Here is a 16,461-nt window from a genome sequence, read left to right as displayed (position 1 = left end):
CATTACAAAATAGTAGCTCTATTCCAATACATGGCTATTAAGGGTTGTTACAAGGTCATGTACAATAAATGCAGAAAGAAGCTGTCTTTTGCTACAAACAGCAATAGCTTAAAACCAAACTCATAAAATTATGGGTGGAGATATGTAAAGTATGCCTTTATGTCCCTTTGGCCAATGATACAAGTAGCTGTAAGCTGTTTCCCACTGATGTAAAAATGAATGAAGAGTAACCATTTGTTACAATCCTCATACTTGTAGAAGGACTGCATGTCATCTACTGAAGGCTTTATCAAAAAAGCAAAGGATAACACATAATCTATGTAGTCCCAGAGAATTATATTTTCAAAGACAAACATTGCAGTTCCAAATATGTATAAACTGAAACATGACATGTTGAATATCCTTTCTACACACTAATCTTTAAAAATAGGTAAATACCCAAAAATCTTGTTTGATGTGCAAACAAATAAATGTGCATTAGCCTTTTACCTGGGCGCAGGCAGACATGTGAGTTTAATTAATTAAGAAAAGCAAACTCAAATTCACAAACTCCAAAATTGATAAATAAGCCCATAAATGTCCAATGAGCTGCTTTCTGCTTTATGTCCAAGTAGGTGACAAGATAAACAATTTTTCAAGAGACAAAAAATATATTGGAGGTAATGAATGCATCACTGCAGCATATATTTGTTATTTATTTACAATTAAATTAGTGATCAGGTCAGCATATTTCATACATTTTAAAGGGATAATCAGGCAACATTAAGTAACATAATAACTGTAAAGTCTTACTTGTCATTCAGTGTACAGGCCCAGTTCAGCAACCCTATAACTGTAGCATGCGTATTTCATAGTCAAATTTGTGCATCTGTAGTGGATATGCCCTCTTTCAATTCTCTGGAGTATCCGCTTGTGCCAGGAGTCTGCAGCCCAGGCACCCAAGTTACTGTGTTTTAAGCCAGTGCTTACTAATGACTAGAAAATACCCTGTACTTGCTATTTGCATTGCAAAGAGCAACTCTGCAGGGCTCCGGGGTACTTTCCAGAGAATGTCAAACTGTTTGGTGATGCCCCCAAAAAAGTCTTGGTCCTGAAACATGGCAGTAGCCACAGGTATTGGGGCCTTGCAACCTGTCCCCCCATAATTTTCTGCTGCAAAAATTTATAGTGGTAGTTCTATAAATTGATATTAGCAGCCAGGCAGGTGGGAGGCAAAAAAAGTTTGCCATGGGCAAACCCTAGTACCCTGCCTGAAACAATCTTCTGGAGCCCCTAGCTTCTTCACAGATTGTAAGTTCTCATAATCAGGGCTCACTTATTCAATTTAACCCCTTTAAATTGTAAGACTTCTTTTTGTTAAAATGAATATAAAAGTGCATAACTTGCTGGTGCTATATAAATATATGATGATAATGACCATCAATAGCAGTATTGGGGAGCTCAACTCACTGTTAACTTACCCAAACGGGTATCAGGTGCAAATACTGGAAGAACCTCACCTTGCATGGGGGTCAATATCCAACAACAAAAAATCCAGTAGCACACTGAAGTTGCAAGCCATGTAAAAAAAGTGTTTTATTTGCCCAAGTACATTCAAAAAACAAGAGCAACGTTTTGGGACCCTCTGCTTGAGAAAGGGTCCGGAGGGGCCCGAAACGTTGCTCTTGTTTTTTTAATGTACTTTGGCAAATAAAACACTTTTTTACACGGCTTGCAACTTCAGTGTGCTACTGGATTTTTTTTGATGATGATGACCATCCAACCAGGTTATAGTGTGAAGGTTTATGGGGGTAGATTAGATTTAAAACAGGTCTGCCCTGTTTAATAACATGCCTTCAATGAACAGTGCTTGTGCTGACTACACTAACATAAGCACTTATAATTATCTGCCCCTATAGGGGATGGAAAGAGTAAGGCTAATTTCTATGCATTTATTGACTACATGTTCTGGTATGCCTGTCTACTCTTCAAACTTCTGGTGAGTATACACTCCCTAATCTAAACCGTCAGGAGCACGTAGCCATGTGCCCCTTTATCTACACATGCCTTTTTGTGAGTTCTATTTCATTTACTGGACAGCTTTTCTAGTTAGGCTGGTATCACTCATTCAGGCATCATCCCAACAATATCCATGTAACCGAATTCGAGTATACCATTACGTAGACAACGGTAGCTTTGTTTCCGGTGACGTTAAGGAATGGCGCCCTTTGTGATGTCATTTAGACGCGCCAGCGGCTGGGGGATTGTGTAAACATGTCGCTGGTGTTCGTACCGGAGAGGTTGAGAGGCAGAGGCCAGGTTGGAGAGGATACTGTACAGAGAGTAAGAGCGAAAAGGGGGGTTACTGGACTGCAATGTTCTGTATGAAACCTGCCTTAGCGCCCGGCTAGCTGTGTAGGATTACATTGCTCTATAGAGGGTTATTATCGTGGGTTCTGGGGTAGTAGGATATGGGCGTGGTTGTTATGGTCCTGAACTGAGTCTAAACTAAAGCATTGCAAGCTGTACAGAACGCTAAGGAGAAAAGTAACACTAATGATGTTGCTTTCCCTTTATAAAATGAAAGTGAATGCGTTCATTCGGGAGGAATAAAAATAATGTTCTGATGCCTGAAGCAAAACCTGTAACCTGGAAATCTGATCTCTCATTGGTTTCTTCTTGTTTAGTTGCTGGAAGAAAATGACCAACTGATCCGCTGCATTGTTGAATATCAGAACAAAGGCAGAGCTACAGAATGTTCACAGTGAGTAGATTTGTTAGATGCACCGTGGCAACATACTATTCCTTATACTGTAGGCTAGGTAGCCTTTGATTGGTCAGGATTCAGAAATGTAAGTCATTTTTTTAAAGGGAAACTATACCCCCTTTTAAATGAGCTCAGTTAGTTGGTTTCATTATTGAGCCCCAAAGAAATAAAATGCAGCTACCAAATGCTATGCATCTGTGACTGTGCCTTATTTTTGGTTAAATATAAAATAGTTTTCATAGAGCTTTTTTTTTTGGCAGATGTGAAAAATGTTTCATCTAAGCAAAGTTGTGTCTAAAGGTCGCTGTACACCTTTACAGGCTATACACTGTAAGATCTGCGCACTTGGCGAGGTCGCTAAGTGAGTGGATCTTCTCCCTATATGCCCACCTATGGGTGGGCGATATTTGGCTAATTCGATCGTTTGGCCCTGGGGTCAAACAATCTAGTTAAAATGGCAGGCATATGCGCTGTTGGTTTGGGGACCACATCACCACGCCAATGCAGTCCCTGATCTGATGGAAAAATCAAACTTGCTGGATCTAAATCGTGGGAGCTGTGGCAGGTGCCCATACACTGGGCAAATAAGCTGCCGAATCTGTCTGAAGGACCGATATTGGCAGCTATAATCGGCCTGTGTATGGGCACCTTTAATGACTTTTGTTCTCTTAATAATGTCTCTCCCAATACTTTTATAGCTAAAGCCTGATTTCTGATATCCCACTTTGCTCACTTATTAGCAAAACGGGAACTAAAAGTGTAGAAAGTCAGACATTTTGCAAGTTATTTTATATTTTTAAGATCATTTTGAGTAAAAGCCATTGTAAAGGGTATGTCACCTTTACTCACTTTCACTAGACATAAGTTTTGTCCATAGTAAACATTTTTGCATTTATAAAAAGGCACCTTTTTTAAGTTATGTACCACTACCTTAGGTAGTGATTGCATACTATTAAATACTCATAAACTCTTGTTTTTTCTTTTTTTAAAAAGTCCCATGCTGTACAGTAAAATTTTTCAATTATGTATCTTTTTCTAATGTTTTTTTTCCTGCATCCAGGCACTTTGTACCATGAGGTTAAAGCAGTGCTTCCTATATATTCATATATAAATAATCTGGCCCTTACATTTGACAGAGAATAACAGAATACTGTTAAAGCTTCTTTAAAAAAATTAAATGGAGTTATAATAAAAGGGGTATGTAAGCATACATTCAAATAATAGGAAATCAGGCAAGGTGTGGTGTGGAATCACTGCATTTGGCAGCTCTGGATTCAAAAGGATGGTACTTGCTTGTGTGTTGTTTAGTGAGCCGCTGTTGGGGGGTGGTGTTTGCAGGGCTGCTTACAGATTATATGTGCAGTGCTCCCTTGCCCTGGATATTTAATCTAGCGCTGAATTAAAAGAAATGGGTGTAGGTGCTTGGGTCTGTTGGGCTCATGCAGTTTGCGTAGCTTTTTACAGGACCTAGTGTATATTATCTGCAGTGGCTGAGCTTCAGGGCAATGTCATACTTCTCCCCAAAAAAAGCCATTCAATTTACATTGTATAACTTCTTGACTTTATCACCTTTTTTACTGCGTGTCTTTGCACATTCCTAACACATTCAGTGCTAAGGAACATGATTATGCAATTGTTTCTCTGCACCCAGAATAACTCATGGTTACAACTCGCATTACAACAGCAGTTCCCAGGAAAGTAGATATTCTTTGACTTTTTAAAGGCAGGAAAGAATGAACATTCTCTTAATGATACATGGGCACTGTGGCAGTGAGAGAAATTGTGCCAGCATCTCCAGGATTAATGGCAAGCAGGTCAGTCTGCTGCTAATTAGGCCACTGTTTGTATAATCCTTCCAGTGGTTGTACTTTCTCTTCTTTCTGTTGTAAGCTGGGGGCAGAGTAGCTTACTGGTGTATTAGAATGGGAATCCTATGCTAAGGGCAAGGGCACACAGGGCATATTGACGGCATGCTGATAAGCGTCTGTACACTTAAAAAAACTTCTCTTTGTGGCTGTAGCCAGAAGCACCCGGGTGCAGGCACACACACACAGCCAGTATCTGCCAACAAACACCTAGGGGTATTTTTATCATGCTGTGTAAAAGGTGGAGTGAAACATTACCAGCAGTGTTGCTCATAACAGCCAATCAGATGCTTTGCTTTGGTTTTCTGTCAAAATCTAATTGTTGCTTGGTTGCCGTGGGCAACATCACCGGTAATGCTTCACTCCACAGCATTATAAATATACCCCCAAGTCTCACCTTTGTTGGCAGATATCGGATGTGTGTGCCTGCACCTGGGCAGATTTAATGCTTTTAAGGCCTTTGCCCTAACTGTCCAGATAGTAATGAGATTTAATTTTTTAAAGAACCATTTGCCTGCTATAAGATTCTTTTGCAGAACTTACCTCTGTTTGTGCCAATCGGCTATGCACCCCTCTTTGCACTCAAGCATTCACAAATGTAAAAGCACTGACACAAGGAGGGAGAGACTGTACAGGAGATCTATGTAAATTTTTTTTTTTTAATAAACAAAAGGAATTCTGGGAATGAATTCCAAACTCTTAAAAAAATCATCATTATTTCCACTTACAATGCATTCTTGTTTCAGGTACCAGCAGATTTTGCACAGAAATCTTATCTATTTGGCAAGTATAGCAGATTCAGGTGCCACTAACACAGTCACTAATGCAGTAAAACCAGACACTTGATTTCCTAGGTATGTATACTGTATAGGACCTGGTTTGCTGGAATGAGGCATCATGAAATGTTATTAGAGCTAGAAAGCTTTGGAACATTGGTCAGAGAAAATGTGTTGGGAAATTTGCAGTTATTGCCAATTTAAAAACAATCTCCTTCTTTGTTAGGGGTGGGACCTGTATTAAATAAACCCAACAGGATTGTTTTGCCTCCAGTAAAGATTAATTATATCTTAGTAGCAATCAAGTATAAAGTACTGTATTATTATTACAGAGATATAGGAAATAACTTTAAAAATTTTGAATTATTTGATTAAAATGTAATCTGTGGGAAATGGCCTTCCTGTAATTCAGAATTTTCTAGATAAATGATCCCATACCTGTATATTTAATAAATGCTATCCTGGAAAAGTGTTCATGTATAAACACTTTGGGGCAGATTTATCAAAGTACTATTTTCATATTGTGCTTTTTAAAGTACGAAAAAAATCGAATAATGGCTGAAAAGTACAATTTTTTCGTATATGAACAATTGTAAAATGCAGGAAAACCTTTCCGACTTTGATCCTTCTGTGCATGATTTTGGAAGCCTTCCATAGGACTCAATGGCACTCTGCAGCTCCGACTTAGCCCAAGGAAAGTCACGATACCGATGCTTGAATGAATCCGAAACTTTCGTACTTGGCGCGACAATACAGTTTTGTCACAGAAGATACGCAAAAGTTGTAACCTTTAAAAAAAATGCACATTTTTTTGTATTCGGACTAGTCGTACTTTGATGAATGTGCCCCTAAATCTAGCTAGGATAGCTTTTAAAATGGAAATACTGCTGCTGTAAACCATAGCTCACTAGCCATTAGTCTTTGGTAATCTGACTGAATCTTTAGCATAAACATAATATCCTACTTTGAGAGACTGGCACAAACTGGGCTGATTCTCAGCCTGTGGAAAAGTGCAGGGAATCAGACCCTCTGCTGGTATCCGCCTCCTACGTTGCCTGCATCTGGAACCATTGTGTTGGCCTGGGTGCAGGCACACAAGGCAGGTATTAGCAAAGAAATGCAAGAGTTTGCATTTCAGAGCTGATATCCACAGCGTGTGCCTGCACCTGGTCCGACACAATGGTTCCGGATGCAGGCAAGATAGGAGGCTGATGCTATAGGAGGGCTGCTTGTTTCCGCAGGCTGAAAATCAGCTCAAAGGGGATCTGGCACAAGAGGCCTATTTTGAGGGTTATATTAACTCAGCTACCTTTGAAGAGCTGAATGCTTTGCTCCACTTTGTCAACAAAATGAATATATTTATATTTTTTTACCAGGTCCACCTTTCCTTAAGAGAAGATTCAAGAATGCAGAATGGTAGTGGATTTCAGCTGAAAAATTACTGGGGGAAACATCCATACATTTAAAGTATACTCATAGTGGGTCCAACAGAAAATTGAAAAGAATACTTTAATCCTAAATAATAATAACAGGATTTAATATATGTACATTTATTTGTCCTGCTAAGCTTTATCTCCAGACCATGAACCATAAAAACCCCAGGGAGAACCACACTGAGCTGACAGGCCTGCATGGGCGGGAGGGACAGCCCTGCTTTAGCTCATCCTGTTTTAAGACAATGGCACATAGGGCATTCTGGAGTTGCCTTAGGGAGACATGAAAGCATCAAAACTCCTTTACCTGTCAGTGTCATGAAATGTTGAGTTGTGCTTTGGTGTCCTGCTACATTTTGTCTGTAATAAACTGCAAAATTGCTATTCTGATTGGTGACAGGCTTGAAGGTTTCTAAGGTCGTATTCTTTGCATTTCCTGGTACTCTCTCTGTGTACAGTTGAGTTGATTGTGACTGCGGAGATTAAAACAGGCCCAATAGATGGCGGTTTCCCTTACACCAATAAGAATTTTGTTTTAATTTGTCCTTTTAAAACTAGTTAATTGGATACTCATTAGCTCCCTCCTAATTGAAGCTGTTGGCATGAAGTGCTTTTTATACAGATTGTACCTGTTCTTTGTTATAGTAACAATGTCACTCATTTTTCCATTTTTACTTAAAAAATACAAATGTACAAAATGCCTTTAAACTGTGGTTTTTTGTTTTTTTTTAAATGTGATAAGTACTTGCATTGTCTGTTTCCAGCTTAAACAAAATAAAGGTGCTGTTACTATTTTGTAAATTTCTGGTTTTGTTCTACAAATCAGCACATAATCTGTTCACAGATTTGTAAATATGTAAATTGCAGCATTCATAAAGCCAAACAGGGCAGTCCTGATGATTGCCTTCATAATGTGAAATGTCTCCCTACAATTTTTGGGTTGCAAATCTGATTTTCCCATACTTAACTTTCAGAAGTTACACCATAGAACATATTATACATACTTTATATAACACAAGAGATGCATGTAAAAGGTAAAATATGTGGATCTTAAAGGGGTAGTTCACCCTTAAGTATATTACACAGCCTATCAGTAACCTTTCAATTGGTCCTTTTTTAAAAAAAAATTTGTATAGTTTTTAAATGATTTGCCTTCCTATTCTGCCTCTTTCCATGTTTCAAAATGGCAGCCAAAATAAGCTATTCTCTAAGCTCTGTGAGGTTACAACTTTATTGTTCTCGTTTCTTTTGAATACATATCTTTCTATTCAGACCTTCTTCTAGCTCCCTCTCCTGCTAAATCTGCACACTGGAGAGCAGCTCAACAAATAAGTAAATCAAAACACAGACCAACTGCATATTGTCTTTAAATATCAGTGTCTATCACACTGAGATTTTTTTTTAAATAAAATGTCTACTTTAAAGATATACCTTGATATACCTTGTTCGATATTGTTGTTTGGGACTTCCCAGTTCCCTCAAACTTGAGAGAGAACAACACGTGAAGAAAAAAGGCCACGCTAATAAATGTATATCTTTAATAAAGCAATCATTATCTTACAGAAGCTTTAAAGGTAAAATACAAAATATACAGTTCCAGTTTATACGTCTTAACTATAAACAAGAAGCATTGCAATAGAGGGGGGGGTCTTTTAGTGGTATAAGCCACACCCCTTACACTCGGCAGTGTGAAGAAACCAAGTGAAATGATATGGCATGATGCCTTTGCCAGGAGCAACACTGTTTAACTCTTCTACTGCCAGCAGACTAGAAAAGCCTTGCACAGAGGCCTGCTGGTTCCTTTGTGTTGCCCATGTGGGTCCTACAAAGGCCCTGTGTTTTGGTGACCTCCAACACCCAAGGGCTTTTAAAAGGGTTATAAAGACCAGTGTTCAGAAAATATTGGAAGCAAAAAACATAGCACCTACATGGTCAAAGCTTTTATGTATATAAAAATGGTTTCATATTTCAGTTTCCTTTCTTTAGTCACATTTAATTATAGAATACTCAAAAAATACAAGTAAAAAAAATATATATAGCCTGTTTACCATTGGGTTGGCACTTTGCAGACGTCGGTTTCCATACAAATATATACGTCTATCCAATAATAAGACTATAATTCTTCTGATAAAATAAGGGGGGGTATAAGTGCAACGGGATGGGGGAAATAAGGATTTCAGGACAGAATGAGGGATCTCGGAAACTGAAAGAAAACCATTTGTTCATCTGAAACAACCACTTTGCCTTTGTAAGGAGATCTTCAAAACAATTAGTACAAGAACATCTTCGTGACAAATCACAGACAAAAAGCAACACACCGATTGTGCAAAGCACATCACTACAAAAGTCTATATACAGCAAACAAGTCTCTGTAAACATGGTAAAGAATGTGGACTGAGAAAAAAAGATGACCATATAAATACAGGCAACCTTGGCGTTCTCACACAGCACAATAGGTAACATTCTGGGCCTGCTACCAAACCCATATTACTGTACAAAACATTTGGGGGGGGGGGAGTGGGATGCAAATACCCCATTCTCTCTACTTTTTAAATAGTTTAGTGTTTAATTCTCCTTTTTTTTTTCTGTACGTTCTATTTTTTTCCTCTACATATTTTTGGTATAATAGATAAAACTTTAAATCTGTAAGAAAAACAAAAAATAGAAGAGTGAAAAAACAAAAATGTGCTTTAACATTTCCATCGTTTGCGTGGCAATACGCGTCTAGAAACACAACTTGTTACTCAATGAGTTAACATATATTAGTGATATAACAATTTAAGAAAATACAAAAATAAGATTAATACTGTCAATAGGTTTTTTTCATACTAGAAAATATGGATTTTTTTTTTAACTGTTAGACTTTTTTTTCAAAAGATGAAATGACAATTTCTTTTTAAATACATAGAAACTTATATAAAGAATATCTGAACCTGGAGTAAGATAAAATGGGATATACTATGTACATATTGGATTTTTAATTTCACTGTGAAGCACCATTAGCGTGTGTCGATGCACTTTGGTTGGAAGAAGATTCCTAATTCCACAGGTTGATCAGTTTCCATGGCACATATATATATATTTATATATACTAAGTGACATTATGCTCAGTCCTTTAAAAATATAGCTTCTTTTAATTTCACCTATATGCTACTTTTCCTTTAATTTACTATTATATATATATATTTTTTTTTTTTGTCTGAGCCAGCTCACGTTTTTTTTTCTCCTAAAGAAAATTAAAAGATTTAAATATCCTAGAAGTATTTTCAGGTACATCAGGAACTGTGTGTGCATAATGTATTTGGCCATACAGAACGATATCAAAGGTAGATAGATATATAGATATATATATAAAATGTGAATGTTACAAAGTCACAAAAAGGAAGTGATATACCTCAAAGAGGAGGGTTATAAAGGCGGCATGTGATGCCTGTTGGGATAGTGCTCAACAGCAAGCTGGTTTCAGCTTTTATTTGTCATGTAGTGCCCTTCCATTCTATGACCTACTAAAGAAGTGACAGCTAACTGATGCCATGGCTTTTAGGGGCAGGAAGCAAGCCACACTACTTAATAAAGATTCCCAAGCTTCTTGGTTTCTGCAGTACGCACACGCACTGGAGCAAAAGTCACAAAATAATGTCACACACCTTTGTGCCCAATGACATAAACAGAGCACTTGCTTTCTCCTTCTGCAATAATATGGCCTTGGCATAGTAGCAGAGATCTGAAGCAATACTCTGGTTGTCGACAGAAGGCCTATGACACAGGGACCAGATGGGCGCCTCTATCAAGAGCAGCTGCATAATGGAATGGAAGGGCTATTTCCAAGTGTGTAACAAACAGCACCATCTGATTTATTAAACCCGGTTGTATTCCTAACAAAGACTATTTCTTGAAACCTTTAAAGGGAAAGTAAGGCCAGAAAAGAGCCTTATATAATTATTATAATTATAATTCTCAGTAGCTTTACAATACACACTAATTACACATTTTCAGTGGTATTAAAGTCACTTGTATATGTAATTGCTATTGATAGCAATATCTCTCTGCCCCCATTCTATTCTGATTTCTGACATAATGTAACAGAAGGCAGCTAAGTAACAGACCTGCAAAGAAGCATGCAAGGATACATTGGAGCATATGTAAAGGGTAAAACAAAACTCACTATAGTGCCATCTTTGCTCATTATTCATTTCTATTAGATATTTAGGGGCATGATGAACAATAAGGGAAATGGAGAGTTCATATTATGGGAATTTCAGAGGCTTAATTATGAGTAAATAGAATGTGTTGGAATTCCCTTCTGACAGCAGAGGTGAGTTTTGCTTTAACCTCAGATAAGCCAGTCCCAATGTTTCAAGAGACAGAACCAGCAGGGCAAAGAATAAGAAGAATAACAACTGCATCAGTGTTTACAAATAACTTAAAAGCCCTTAAAAATGAGTGAATGAATGAATATTGAAAAGCTTGGAATCACACTTTATTTTCACTTGGTAGAATGTTATTTTCTGGTATACATCCCCTTTAATAAACAACTGTTTCATAGTGTCCTTTCCAACTAAATCATGCCAGGAGTATATGTTTAAAAAAAAACAAACAAAAAAAAAAAACATTTATTCTGATTTAAAGCCTTTGTGATTGATGCACTGCCACAAAGGCTGGAAATTTGTTCTTCTAGTTGCTTAAGTACTGCACCCCAACTATTCATTCCATGAATTCATTTGCCTGGGCTCAGAACCTTAGGAAAGCATCACAGACAATGACTTCAAACGACTCCCTGGACATCAGAATTAAAAACAAACATGCCAAACAACTGGTAGATCTTACACACCGAGCTCACAACACCAAGCACATGGGTAGTAGTATTGTTGCATGTAACCTTTCACACTTTTCCACACACATAATGATGCAAAACATACCATGAGAGGTTTCAACAGTCAATAAAGGCCAGCGTGGCCCATAGTGTTAGACAATAAAATGTCTGTTTTTGAATCTTCTGTTATACAAAATTCAAAACTAGCTTTTAAATTAGCAAAAAGAGGCATGTTTTGCTGAGAAAAGATCAGACCATCACAACTGCAACCAAAAGCTAGAGCATTTCAAGAAGGGGAGAAAGCCCCCTCACATAGTTAAATGTGCTTTTTTCATATCTAAGCACAACCTGTGTGTGTATAAAGCAGTTGCCTGCTCTCTACATAAGACGTGGCTACACGTTTGTTTCTCTTCTGCTCAACACAAGGTCAGAACACTTACAAACTCACTCTTACATATTTAGAAAACTACAAAAATTTAAGTTGTTTCTAGAGAGTGGATTTGCCAGAAACAAAGCAGACATATTGGTGTTACATAGACAGCTTGTCTATATTTGCGTTTGCTGTTGTCATTGCCGCCACTGTCAGAACTGATGCAGGTATGAGGGTCTCCTTTCATGCTTCATTGGGAAAGACTTAAAGCCCTTATTTGCCTGCTGTGATTGTTGCTGTGCGTAGGCAAATGTAGAGGAAATCCCTGTTGGAGGAGCGCAGTCATTGGCTGTAGACCAAACTGGTGACTGTAGTATTTGCATTGTGTCATTCCACTGGCTAACAGGATTTGCCATCTGGTAAATAGAAGAACTCTGATTGGGCATTGTGTTGGTGAGGGGAGACGAATGCTGCCATGGAGCTTTGGGAGGCCATGTTTTGGTTTTATTCTCCTGGTTTTAAGAAAGAAAGAACAAAGCATTTAAAGTGTCTCTATATCTCTGTATCACTAAGAGATAAAGTTTAGTATCAATATCTTTGAAAGACTTTCTTTGTTTTCATTTCTAATATACACAGTAAATGCATATTCCACCTTGCACTAAACTGCCATTCTCTCACCTTCACACAAAAATCTAAATATGTGAATAATATAAACCCTTTGAAGGGGCACTTTGTGCAATATTCAACATGAGTTTAATAAATCAAGCTTGTGCTTTACTTTTGATTGAATTATCAAAACAAAAAGGCAAAATGTATTCTTTTCTGCACTGGAAGAAACTAAAAACCACTTTCATCTTCCAAAGTCAATGTTTGTGGCAGAGAATGTATAAAAACAGTACAGGTATGAAATCCTGTATCTGGAAACCCATTATCCAGGAAGCTCCAAATTACAAGAAGGCCATCTCCCATAGACTTCATTATTATCAAATTATTCTAATTTTAAAAAATTATTTTCTTTTTCTCTGTAATAATAAAACAGTACCTTGTACTTGATCCTAAGATATAATTCATCCTTATTGGAGCCAAAACAATCCTACTAGGTTTATTTAATGTTCAAATTATTTTTACTAGACTTAAGGTCACCCAAATTACAGAAAGATCCCTTATCTAGAAAACTCCAAGCATTATGCTCTTCATATCAAAAGACTGCAGCTTATGGAAACAAGGCTAAATGCTTAATTTTTCATGGAAGGTACATAGTGTGTTCATATTTAAATCTTTCAAGACAAGAAAAAAAATAGTTTGCCTTTCTTTATAACTCACCTGATTTAAATCATCTACGGAGGAGAGTAAAGGTGGTGATGGCAATGTGCTAGTGTCCTGCTCACCACTACTGTGTTTTCTGTTGAGGGGTGGAAAAAAACATTTTATCTTCAAAGATTTTATCTTCAAAAACATCAAATTCATCAGCATATGCGTAGCGGTCTTACCCTGGCTATATGCAGAAAGATCTTGGCAGCAAATAAGTCACTGCAGTAATGGACCAGGGACCTCAAAAATTGATATCTGATGAAGCATGTTCAGGTATCAAGGCTGGAAATTCCATGGACCAAGGATCACATTGGTGTCCTACACTTCTATAATGGCCTCCATGTTTGGTCTAATCGATGGTCTAGAACAGTGATCCCCAACCAGTGGCTACCCAACCCCTTGGATGTTGCTCCCAGTGGCCTCAAAGCAGGTGTTTATTTTTGAATTCTTGACTTGGAGGCACGTTTTGGTTGCATAAAAACCAGATTTACTGCCAAACAGAACCTCCTGTAGGCTGCCAGTCCATATCGGGGCTACCAAATAGCCAATAACAGTACATATTTGGCACACAGGAACATGTTTTATGCTTGTGTTGCTCCCCAAGTCTTTTTACATTTGATTGTGGCTCATGGGTAAAAAAGGCTGGGAATCCCTGGTCTAGAAGGTAAAATATCAGAGCAGCCTAAATTGTCCCACCCAAAGCAAAATCAGGCCATGTATACCCAGACTTAATTGTTGTATTGTTATGTCAATTACAGTCACAAAGAAATGATGCAGAAAAAATGTTATGAAATAAATTTACATCCTAAAAATTTTATTGTATCAGAGCTGCCAAGAGATCCTTTCAGATCAGAGTCTAGCCTGAATGATGGGTGGGAGAGTCTCTTTATTCTCCCACAGGAAGTGAGTACAGCACTGACTGACAGGCTGAACTGTGCAGTAGCAGGAAAAACCCCTCCCTGCCTGTGTCGCTCTCTGTTCCCAGCTTGCACATAGCTGCCCTATACTGCTGCCTGATCTTGCTTTTGGAGCAGTTGATAAATAATGTGCAGTTCAAAGTAATATAAATGTCAGCATTTTCTGTGCAATATTATATCCAATTATACATTATATCCAAATAAAGATCACCATATATTTTTTTTTTTTATTCTGTTGTAACTCCCAGTATACATGTCGTTTTGGTTATTCTGTAACTACCTGTACCAGCCCAAGGCAACCACAGACCTTTAGCAGGGAAGATCTGTGCCCCCAAAGTTGTCCCAGTAGATCCCCACCTTCTTTTCTGCTGATTCACTGCACATGCTCTGTGCTGCTGTCAGTTACTGAGCTTAGGGACCGACTCACAATATACTGCATATAAAAAAAATATAAAATGTCCCAATATAAGGCTGACTAGTAATTAATTCAGATTTATATTACCTGACAGCTCAGACACCAGTGCACTCTGCATTAGAATTAAATGATCAGCCCTATAACATCCACTTATATGACAGCCAAACCTTATTATCCACTTGATAATTAGGATGACCCCTAAGTTTAGCTTCTCAACAGCTCCTCAGAGCACAATGTAGAATCACTGACACTTCTAACAGAATCCAAGATGAGGAACTCCTGTGACAAACATAAAGCTGGCCATATACGTTAAGATTTTTAAAAGATGTTTTAGTTATCATAGCTCCAAGCTTAGGCTAATGCCACACTTAGGGGCCAATTCATTAAAGTTTGAATAATGAGTTCAATTTGCGAAAATTCGCATTAAATACGAAAATTTCTGATGTGCATTAATTTTGTGAAGCTGCGTCGTGCTTGTGCGAAAATATTGTGGTACAATCCGAAAGTTCAGACATTTTTGTATCCGAACGATTGTAAACGCAGTGAAAACCTTTCTTTGAACCTTCAGTGCATGATTTTGGAAGCCTCCCATAGGACTCAATGGCACTCTGCAGCTCCAACCTGGCCCAAGGAAAGTCACAATACTGAAAGCTTGAATGAATCCGAAACGTTCATACTCATTGCGACGAAAAGTACGAAAAAGTTGCGCAAATTAACAAAAATATCGTAGAAAATGCGCAAAAGTTGTAAACTTTAAAAAATATACGTTTTTTTGTAATTGAACCTGTCATACTTTAATGAATGTGCCCCTTAGCGTATGCCGTATATTTCCGCTTGCTGAAAATATGCACCATACGCTCCTACCTGTGCCTGCACCCTGAATGGAATATGCTCGGGTGCAGGCACATGTAGCAGAAATACACATAAAAATGCGAAACTTTGCATTCTCTCAAGTTTTTATGCGGATTTCGGCAACATGTGGCTGCACTGGAGAGTATTTAATTCATTCAGGTGCAGGCACAGGTAGGAGCGTGTGGCGCATATTGGTCATTGCAGAAAAAGAAAAAAAAGAACAGGCAACAGACAATATTTTGATGGTTCACAGTTTACCTCCTCTGTTTAACTGCAGCAACAAGGTCTGGCCCTGAGAACATAGAGAACAAACTGTCTCCATTAGCTGAGGAGGTTTCATCACTCGAGCTGGCAGAGTCGCCCTGAGTACCCGACCAGCTACTGTTCATTACATCACTGCAGAAGAGAAGGAGATGGTGCTGAGTTTTATTTACAAGTGAAAATTGTGCGCTGTGTTAATGAAACCCATTGCCTAGTTTCTATGTTGACCTACGAAATGTATTTATTTTCTCTGTAAGCTCATTGCAAGGGTCAGCAAACATCTTTATAATACAGTAAATAATAAATAGTAAGTATACACTGTTCCAGGATCATATCTCTAGAGGTTTCAGAACCAGTAAATAAGTCACAAGTCACCATCTATGAATATAATATATACAATATATACAGTGGCAATATCTCTTCTCTTAAATTCACCCAAATGCCTTAAACACCTAAACCAGGATTGGTGATGAGCAAATTTTTTTGCCAGGCATGGATTTGCAGCAAAATTCTGCATTTTGCCTTTTTCACCACAGAAAATTTGAGGTTGTGTCAAAAAAGCTGTGGTCACGTAAAAATAGGCGTGTGTGCTAAAACAGGGAAAGATTCTCTCATCACTAACCCATCACGATTAATATGTTAACTATGACATTACATTAACCATCATCCTATATGAGTTAAGGTAGCCATATGCTATAAGAT

At 37.9% G+C, this 16,461-nt stretch overlaps 2 protein-coding genes across 4 annotated transcripts in view; one reads left to right on the top strand and one right to left on the bottom strand.

Annotated features, from left to right (window-relative positions):
- The first annotated feature begins 2,096 nt into the window (after positions 1–2,096).
- ss18l2 (synovial sarcoma translocation gene on chromosome 18-like 2) lies at positions 2,097–7,621 on the top strand. Of its 2 annotated transcripts, none has more exons than XM_031900108.1 (4): positions 2,097–2,322; positions 2,667–2,743; positions 5,358–5,465; positions 6,761–7,621. In XM_031900108.1, exons 1-3 carry the CDS (start codon positions 2,254–2,256, stop codon positions 5,455–5,457), a joined length of 246 nt encoding a protein of 81 aa, XP_031755968.1. In that variant the 5' UTR covers positions 2,097–2,253; the 3' UTR covers positions 5,458–5,465; positions 6,761–7,621.
- A 720-nt stretch (positions 7,622–8,341) lies between these two features.
- The window catches only part of kiaa0355 (uncharacterized protein KIAA0355 homolog), a 63,068-nt gene continuing 54,948 nt past the window's right edge, over positions 8,342–16,461 (bottom strand). For both annotated transcript variants that reach the window (XM_004913560.4, XM_002935788.5), the window contains exons 12-14: positions 15,757–15,894; positions 13,327–13,405; positions 8,342–12,515 (exon numbers count right to left, since the gene is read on the bottom strand). In XM_004913560.4, coding sequence (XP_004913617.2) covers positions 12,216–12,515; positions 13,327–13,405; positions 15,757–15,894 — 517 coding nt within the window. In that variant the 3' untranslated portion in view covers positions 8,342–12,215. The remainder of the gene's footprint in view (positions 12,516–13,326; positions 13,406–15,756; positions 15,895–16,461) is intronic.

This window comes from Xenopus tropicalis, chromosome 4, assembly GCF_000004195.4.
Source record: "Xenopus tropicalis strain Nigerian chromosome 4, UCB_Xtro_10.0, whole genome shotgun sequence".
NCBI classification, from domain to species: domain Eukaryota; kingdom Metazoa; phylum Chordata; class Amphibia; order Anura; family Pipidae; genus Xenopus; species Xenopus tropicalis.
The sequence above is the reverse complement of the archived record's forward strand: the minus strand, read 5'-3'. Positions and strand labels throughout refer to the sequence as shown.